General features: G+C 39.0%; 1 protein-coding gene across 1 annotated transcript; it reads right to left on the bottom strand.

The window, feature by feature from the left end:
• Nucleotides 1-5,394: 5,394 nt before the first annotated feature.
• On the bottom strand, nucleotides 5,395-9,250 carry utp11 (UTP11 small subunit processome component). The gene is made up of 8 exons (XM_055046997.1): nucleotides 9,064-9,250; nucleotides 8,868-8,929; nucleotides 8,685-8,787; nucleotides 8,472-8,585; nucleotides 7,809-7,902; nucleotides 7,534-7,664; nucleotides 7,258-7,368; nucleotides 5,395-7,174 (listed from the first exon to the last, which is right to left on the bottom strand). Exons 1-8 carry the CDS (start codon nucleotides 9,121-9,123, stop codon nucleotides 7,091-7,093), a joined length of 759 nt encoding a protein of 252 aa, XP_054902972.1. The 5' UTR covers nucleotides 9,124-9,250; the 3' UTR covers nucleotides 5,395-7,090.
• Between the last annotated feature and the right edge of the window lie 465 nt (nucleotides 9,251-9,715).

Below are 9,715 nucleotides of genomic sequence, written 5' to 3'. Positions count from 1 at the left end.
ATTGAAGCTAAAAAAAAATGAGCCAGCAAGGCCTGACTTTTTTGTTTGAATTTGGACAAAACTGCCAAAAAGGACCAACACTGAAAGGACACATCTTAAAGATGTTTAGTAATAGTACTTTGAAGACAGTACTATCTGAAAAAAGGATAAAATAGTAGGGTTGCAGATTAGAGTAGTGATATGAAGTCATCCTACTGCTAGTGAGCTTCCAATTGTATCTCTGCATCGGATGCTGTGCCTGAGACTGAATAATACAGTAATGGAGAAGACAGGGGAGATATTTGATAACACAGAATGAAGAAAGTAAGCAACTATTCAAAAGGCAAAATTCAGAATGGTGCAAAAAAAAAAAAAAAATACATACGTTCAAACTTGACAATGCAGGTGAGCACTACCGGCATTTATTGTACTTCTAGGCACAACAAAAAAATTAAACAGCACCTTCTAAGGTGTTTCTTTTTATTTACCTATACTTACGTGTTTACACTCAGCCTTCTTCTTCTTCAGCTCATTACAAAAATTAGAATTGCTGAAGCCAGCATAAAAATATATTTTGCTTCAGTTTGAGGACTACATTTGTTTTGTTTCCAGTACAAATAAACTGAGATTAAAATGCAATTCTACTGTTGTGTGCCTGTGGGGTAAAGAAGAGATTCTGTGCAACTGAAGCTGAGCTTCTGTTCAGAATGTATATGAAAGGAGGAGATATTGCATGAGCTTGTATGTATGAGTGCGACTCTATGTGTGTTTCCACAAGGCAGTTTTGTTCCAGGGAGTCCAGTTAAGAGACAGTATAGAGCTGAACTCCATAGATTCAGAAATGATTTTTTTTTCTGACATGAAGGTCATATAGAACTCTATCACTCTTCCCATCAACCCTGTTTTTTGGTCTATGCTAAACTGAACATCCCCATAACAGGATACTGAACTCACTATGTTTCACCATAGTGTGTTTCCTACATGATGTGTGCTAGTCTACCAACTTCTAATGGAATTATTTCAACAAGCTGAGGATCTCTGCAGCTCCTCCAGAGCTATAGATGGACAGCCATATTATGATTGGTTTGAAGTTGTAGCATACTCCTGACTATTTAACTTTTATAATATGTTATATAGGGTTACTGTATTGTAAGGGACTAAATCCATGCATGTCATACTTGTCTGTGTTGGTCTATTACAAAAACTGTCAATGATATGCAGTGACATTTTTTTTATTTTTTATTCCCAAATACATTTGATTGGGTATCAGCCCTTGCTTAATATAAAGAAAAGTAGAACAATAAAATAAAAGTAAATAAAATGTGTGAAACAAAAAAAAAATCAAGAAAATAAAAAGAGGCAGTGAATCTGGCTATGGCTTTCCTCATTAGTCATGCAGAGCATCTTGGCTCCTCTCCCACACCTCCCGGCTCATCATCGCCTGGGCCCTGGCTGCCAGCGCACCCCCACCTCCATGAGCCATCCCTCCTGCCACATTTTCCCAATCCCTCCCTCCCTTCGCTCCCATCCCCTATAATCACACCCGCAATCACAGTCTCTAATTAGGTTAATTAATTTGTATCAGCCCTTGTAGGGACTTGGCTGATGAGGCAGCCATAATAGCGTCAGCAACTCCTTCCCGCAAAAAAAAAAAAAAAAAAAAAAGAAAGGGGGATGAGGTTGGGAGAGTAGACAAAGATCTGATGCAAGACTATAAACCAGGGGGTCACATTTTTATCCCCCGTCCCCCAGCCCCTCTCGCATATCTCCCCCTGGCTTTGTTATTCAAACGGGGTGACACTGACACCTAAACAGTGATATATAACCCATCCTATCACAATGTGCCGCTCCGTCCACTGGAATGAAAACGTTCCGTGTAATAATAATTGAGTTTGGATCTTTCCAGTAAAACAGTACTTCTCTGCATTTATCACCGTATTGTTCTGCTTGTTTGTTTACACTTCTTCCATGGTGTTTTCAGGAGCGGATAACCAAAAAGGGGAAGGGGGGGACAAAACTGTATGATAATGATTCTCTTGCCAGTTTGTCTGCGTAAGTAGTCAGAGATGCCGATCGAAGCATCGCATTACAATCAGCGGCCCTCGTCGCCCCTCATCAGGCCACTGACGAACAAACTCTGATTAACACAACCATCTGATTACTGCAATCACCCAGCTAACCACGCACGAGCGCTGTCCCCCTGCCAGCGCACGCACACATTCATCCTAACACCACGGTGCTATCGGTGCAGACGCGAAACAGCTCTCATCATGCATTGTCACACAATTCCCATTAGAGAAGTGAAGGTTAGAGAAACACACTAAAAACTTTGAGTTGGGGTGGATTAAGATGCTGAGAATATTACAAAGGAGTGAAAAGGGGCATGACAAACCCACAGCTTACTGTATAAACTTGTCCTCTTGTGTGTTTTATTTAAATCCCTGATTTCTTTTGAAACTCCATAAATACCAGTCCTCATGTGAAGGAAATGTTGCGATGCATGTTGACGCATGCATAAATATACATACATGCAATCTGAGGCAGACAATGACACAAGGAGGCTGCAAGACAAGGACAGATCCGGTAGTTAAAGCGTAATGAACACGTCCCCAAGGCACGAACCTGGCATTCCCCTGAATGATGGACTGACAGTAATGCCGAGGCAGATGGGTGAGCTCCACGCCCCGTTCAACACCACACACACGTACACACGCATGCACACTGGTGTGTACACGCACCCTCCCCCTGGTGCATCCTGGGCCTCTCTCCTGCAGAGAGATACCCCCTGTAGGTCTGATGGGGAGGAGGGGGCGTAGCAGGGGTCCTGTGTGTATAAATGTGAGTGTGTGCACATCTAGAGGTGGGGTGCACAAGTATGAGGCCCCTGTCATGATTTAGGCTCCCATGCAAATTTAATCAATTCGAGTACCTCTCGCCAGCCAGGGCTCATTAGCGGCAATTTAAAAAGGAGGCTCTGTGATCCCCACCTCTTCGCAAGAGCCAGACTTTTAACTCGGGCATCCACATGCAAACCCACACAAACATGCTATGATACATATTGATATCCACACACACATGCACACATAAAAAAGGCATGCACATCAGGGGCACTGTCAAGGCCGCAAAGATTTTCCTTCAGACATCTTCCCTCTGGCATGGAGAAAGACACTGCCTCTTCCTTCCCCCACTCTTCTGTCCCTACTGTCTTTCCACAACTTCAAAAGCCCCATGACACCCAGCTTTAACTTAAAGGAGAGAAGGGATTCACAGATAAATACTAGCTCTCATCGTCCCTTTGGAACCCCCCTAACACTAAAATCCCATGCTACCTCTCGTCTCCTCACCTCTCGTTCTTCAGCTCTCAGTAATTGGGGGATCGATTAGCACTGTCCTTAACCATCCTTAACCTCAGATCAGTATGCAGGGCAACCTGGTGGAGGAGCTGGATGAAGGTGCTGCACTTGTGATTTTCAGAGGAGCAAGTGCAAGGTTAAAATAGTGTTGGAGAACTACGTTTTTATATCATTTATGAGTGAGAAATAGAAGCACAACTCATTATCTGTATATAAATATACACGCACACCAGTTTGTTGAGGTCAGTATGTGTAAAAAAAACCTTTACCTTACAGGTTTCCCATAGGATTTAGATCTGGTAGGTGAAAAGCAGACTGATTTGTGTTTTGGATTATTAACCTATTGAAATACCAAATTCAGATTTGCTTTTAGTTTTTTGTTTTTTATCAGACTAAACCAATTTTTACCTTTAGATGGCATCATATTTTTTTAAGTTAATGATAACATCCTTGCAAGGTTCCCAGACCCACAGCTTCACACATCCTCCTCTGTACCCAACAATGGGTATGAGGAGGTGGTCCACCTGAACAAAGCACAGTTTTGTAGTTCAGTAAACTTTACATGTTATGTTTATTTAAGACCACAGAAAGTACTTGTTCCTGGCATGTCTCTCAGAAAACTGACAGACAGGTATATAGTCTCTGATAGTTACTGAGACTTAGTGACTTGGTGTCCCCAATGTGTCACACAGTAAGCCATGGCTTACTACTTGTTTTTTTGCCTCCCTTACCATTCTGCTCCATGTGCATGGTGGCAAGTGGCTAAAAGAAATGGTCCCTCTGTTTTGTGTCATATTTTCCCCCCAGGGAAACAGAAACTTGTAGATTCTTAAGCAGAAGTGCCTTGAGTTCACGTTGAGTTTAACTTATTTTGAAAGGAAACTTATTTTTCTTGTTACAAGCAAAACCCCCCTTGTTGGCAGAAAAATAAAAAGTAAAAAATTGCTCAAAAAAGGTTGGATTTTCCTTTTTTGTTTTTGTACTTTTTGCTTTGGACGTTTTTCTTTTTTCTTATTACACATCTTCACCAAGGAGATGACACATTTATTAGCATCTATAAGAGATTTGGTTTTATTCACATAGTTGCCTGCTTTAGTTCAGATACACTGTTCAGAGCACTCTAGAAAATCTGATAGTTGTCATAATATTCAAACATTTCCAAACTGCAAGCAGTTTACTCTTATTTTTTTAACTGTAGTGGTGCCACAAGACTGGGCAAACAAAACTAATTTCGGGCTCTGAAGGATGCAAACAATAAATCTCAATGTAAGAACTTGTGACATTTCAACTGAATAATACAATACTAAAAATAAAAAAAAGCTTTAAAGTGTGAATTTGGACTATCATATTCTCTAACACCTACATTTGGTGAACAAAGCTCTTTTGTTCATTACTTCCTCTTAACCAGGCTACACTTTCCCTTTTCAAAAGTACCAGGGTCAATGTCATACCCTGCAGCAGTGCCGTTAATACTCTGTCCTCCACTTCCAGTTCCCACTCAAAAAAGTGACTATTCGTTAACAAACCTCACGGATCATTAACTTTAGAGATGGCATATGGGATGGAAAAATGGCCTGTGCGAGCAGCCAAATGAGTTATGAGGTCTACGACAATGGAAGGAATGCCTGTTTATATCTTTAAAATCAGAAGGTCACACTCTGCCCACCCCTGAGCTCTGCCACTGCACCCCAGCGTAAGAGCCCCTTCGGTGGAGGAGGGAATAAAAGAGCTTGAGAAGAGACAGAGGCCTGTCTGTGCTAAGGTCTCATAGTCAGGGAGGGGTCCCGGAACTGCGCATACAGTGTTTTGACCCCTGGGCTCCTCTTAACGACCTACACCCCCTCAGCTTACGGACAGTGGGCCCGGGGGTCCTGGTTCACGCACGCTCTCTCGGCATCATGACGCAGTATCACAGGACAAGCTGAGAATGTGATTCACTAACGCATTCAGGATACATCAGGTCTGAAATGAATGATCGAGTTCTGGGACATGGAAGTAAAGCTCTCCAGTGTCTGTATAATTCAATTTAAACATTTAAATAACCACTTGCTCGCAGGTTAAATGATTTGTTTTCAAGCTTTCAATGATTTCAAAGCTGATGGCTTTAATTTAAAATTTAAACAGCTACACAAGGTGAACAGTGGTTCATCCTGAGCTGTTTGTCCGTTGCCCTCTCTCCTTCCTTTCCTTTCAGTGTCTCCCTGTTGAAGGTGATGGATGGGCTTTGCTTATGAAGCTGGTGAAACCACAATGAACAGTCAAATCAGCTTCACTGTGATCTGCTGCTGGGAGCCAGATCTTCAGTGTAGTCTCCAATTTCAACACCACACAGAAGTGTAAACACATCCCACATATGGGATGAGTTGTTGATAGTTTAGTTGTTTTGCTCTATCTATAATATCCTGAAAAGTTTTTTTTTCTATATAAAAAACTAAATTTTTGGCAGCAGTTACATGTTTTTGAGGTATCTCTCTACCAGTTTTGCACATTGAGACACTGAAAGGTTTGCCAGTTTGTCTTTGCAAATTAGCTTATGCTCAATCTGATTAAATGGAGGGCATCTGTATTGTGCAGTTTCTATTTATTATCAAAATTTATAATGTGGATTTAGATCTAAACTTTTCCTGGATGTTTAGATGATGTATTGAACAATGCCTCATCAGATGTTTAAAGCTTGGCATATTGTTTTTTATTTTAACTCTACTTTACACTTCTCCCTCATATATCAGTTGTGTTTCTTGGTTGGTGTGATGCTGTTTGCTCTAAAAAGCCACATTTCCACATGTACCAACACAGTTTAACTTGATTTCAGGGCACCAGCTCCTTTTATCTACTTGGCCAAGGTTCTAAGCAAGCTGAATTGAAGCGAAAATACAACTTCAGAAAAGTAAAAATCACTGATTGGCACCACTGGTAGGGTCGTGAATGTGACTTAATTTCCAGAAACAAACCCATCATTTATAAAACTTTCAACAGCAACTGAGCAAGACCTGAAGGAAATGGCAGAATGGGCCATTGAAAAGGTGCAATTTTTGTGCATCTGAAAAACTCAGATGGTTATTTATCAAACACAAATCATATTAACTTACTTATTGAACTATCTTGCTATGGCCCAAAACACAACGTGGTGGTAATCCACTGCAATTGAACGTGACTGCACCAGTATAGAATCAGAAAATGAGAAAAACAGAAAAAAACTACATCTGGTTAAGGATTTTTTGCACTGATTTTCTCATATTTAGATTAAAATATGTAAAGACTACTAAATAACTCTATAGGGTTAAAATAAATATTTAAGGTGTTTAAAATGTAAATCACGAAAGTAACATCCTGGGTTCCTCTCTCTATAATTATTAGATAGATTTTTTTTAGTCATAGAACACTAATGCCCCCTAGTGGTAACTTAAAATATATTTCCACCATTTAAGCACCTCATATGATCAGATTGCATCTTTTCAAACTCAGCCCAGGGCAGCTTCAGAAATCATCCACTTGTTCTCCAAAATATGAAAACTCAGACATTTGTAAGCTAAGCCAACAACTTTTCTCACTGAATTACTTGAATGAGAAATTTATTTGCATTTACATTTTCATTTGAAAAAACTAAAATATTTGCATAAATATGCACTACATGGCAATATTCCCAACAGTTTGGTGAAAAAAATTCTTTCTCTTCTGGATCTCCTGGGATCAAAGGTGAGTTCAGTACTTTGTAGGCATCCTATCCAAAAACTAACTTGGTCCTCAGTTGTCCTTTCTTAGCGTTTCCTCTTGGACTCAAACTTGTAAATGGCTGCTCTGTCAGTTGTCTCCTTCTTTACCTTCACTTTCTTGTTTTTATCCTGGAGCCAAAGTAAACAAAATATAGAAGAATAAATATGTTGACAATAAGGATTCTGGTGTTCAAGTGTTTAGCACTACTCACCTGTAGGTCTTTACGGGACTGGATTTTCTGGCTGATGACAAACATTTTCTTTTCTCTGTCAATCCTCTGAGAGAGGATTTTATACTGATGCTTCCTCTGCTTGGCCAGTTTCTACAGGTGAAGCAAACATAAGGGATTTTTACCTTACTGGGCTCAACAGAAAAATAATTAACCAAAACACTGAAGAAAGGTGACAAGGAGTTGTCAGTCAATAGTACATGTGAATTTTTAGTCAAAAAAACAAAAAAACAAAACTAAAACACAGTAAAAACTAACGTTAATAATATCTGGTTTCACAGCTCCTTTGATGCTTTTGGTCTCCAATGTTTGCAGAGTTGGTCTGTTGTACACTCGATCCACCAGCTTTGGATCAGTACCAAGGTGGCTGGCCAGGTTAAATGTTTCCACTGAGGGCACAAAAATAAAAGCTAAAAAATGATCTTGCATAATCAATTCTGCAGAACTGTTTATTCTACACAACCTAAGTGAGCAGTAATCATCTTCCAAGCAATCACTATTCAAATCTTTATCTATTAAACCTCTGTACTTACCTTCCTTTTTGGAATCAACAAAAAAGGTGTGTTTGTTCTTGTGTTTGTTCTCTGCATCCAGAAGATGAAGCTCTCCTTTCAGTCTTTCTATTTTCTGGAAAGAAGGCATTATTATCAGGGATATGTTTAAGCCATCTGTCTTAAATCGTGCATGCATTCTATGTAATCCTTCAGTAGCTTGTCAACTGCACCTTCTGAGTTTCAAGAAATTAAAAGGTATTAAGCTTTACAATACTCACACGGTCACAGATATGCCTGTTTCCTATGCACTGTTTTTCTTCCACTCAACTTTTTAGTAATACAGTTGGATCTTGTGACTTACTCTTCCTGTGGAGTGCATCAGACTACCGACATAACTAATGTAAAATCAGAGATTTTTGTCATAATTGTGTAGCTTATATCCTGACTGTAACATTGGTGTATTAAAATATTTGTATTGGTCTCATGTAATTTTTTTAATTATCTGTTGGATTTAATTTATTTAGTAAATGTACATCATAAATGAATATACTTTATTAATACCAGAAGGGAACTCTCACTATAAACTGCAGTTTTATTATTATTACTTTTACATAATTACATTCCCTTTATGACAATATTTCATTTTATTGTAGTACAACAGTACTGCTCTTTGTGGAAATAACCAGAGAGGCAAATGCATACCTTTGCCTCTGCAACCCGTTTCATCTCCACATATCTCATGTCCTGAGTCCTCATCATTTTCTTCTGCTCCTCCGTCACTTCCTCCTCAGTTTTCTTCATCACATGAACTCCATCCTGTCAGTATGACAGAACACAGCACACAACTACTGTGTCAGATCCAGACATGGAGGAATCTATATAAAATGATTAAAACTATGCTGAACTACTTCTGACCTCCAGTTTGGAGCTGATCATGTTGAAGTAAAATTCATCTGGGTTTTTCTCCAGAGCTTTCTTTCGCAGAGCAGCGAGAGTGTTTTGTTTCTTGTGATAATCCCTATAACAACATCAAAAAGCACAGTGATAAGCATGTTTTGTATTAGTTTTAACCATAAAAAGGAATAAAACAGAACTTACTCTGCTCGTAGCTTGTAGTCTTTCTTCTTCTCCAACAAACCCATAGTTTTCCTAAAACCAGGCTGGTTGGACAAATTGAAGCCATTAATACGAATTTAATATTACTAGTAATGCGTCTTGAAACGAAAACACAACCACAAATTCTTAAATTTGAGTATAAACGCTTAGCTAACCAAGAGAACATTTAAATGTTTACCTGAGATCTCTCATGGTGGTTTCTCTGTCGGGACTTAAGCGCTTTTCTAAATGAAGACATCTTTAGTCGATGTTCACAGACCGAAAACCTCCTAAAAACCGTCAAAATAGATAAATGCTGTTTCTTTATTTGTGAAGCTAAGAAAGAAAGCTAACTACTACGCAAGCTCTGTTACTTCCTGTGAGCACGTGGGTTCCTGCCTGACTCAAGGCGTGTTTCTCATTTCCTAACCACAGATTCGCTACTTTACAGCACAACTTTACAAAAGAGAAACCGAACGGATAATGAAATTTCAAATAAATGCTATTTTTTTATTTATATTTATATTATTACTTACTTAAATAAAAGACAATACAGAACAATAAATGTTTTTTGGGGTTTTTTTCCCTTTCGTCAAATTGCTGTGGTATTCGTTTGTGGGTATTGCAGATAAGTATAAGAACACCAGAGGGAGCTGTTGCATAGAACATTAAAACTTTAGACACGACGCTTTCTAAGCTTGGGTAATTTATAGCTTTGGCAACTGTTATTTAATGTATAGCCTTTAATTTTTGTAGTCAACGTCTTATAATCAAGAATCACTAAGTGTAAGTATAGTGCTGAAGTATGTGTTGCATCCTTTACCTATGTCCATGTTTTAAATTCTCCTGTA

This window comes from Poeciliopsis prolifica, unplaced genomic scaffold (genome assembly GCF_027474105.1).
Source record: "Poeciliopsis prolifica strain line A6 unplaced genomic scaffold, Auburn_PproV2 SCAFFOLD025, whole genome shotgun sequence".
NCBI lineage: Eukaryota > Metazoa > Chordata > Actinopteri > Cyprinodontiformes > Poeciliidae > Poeciliopsis > Poeciliopsis prolifica.
This window is presented reverse-complemented; position numbering and strand designations above follow the sequence as displayed.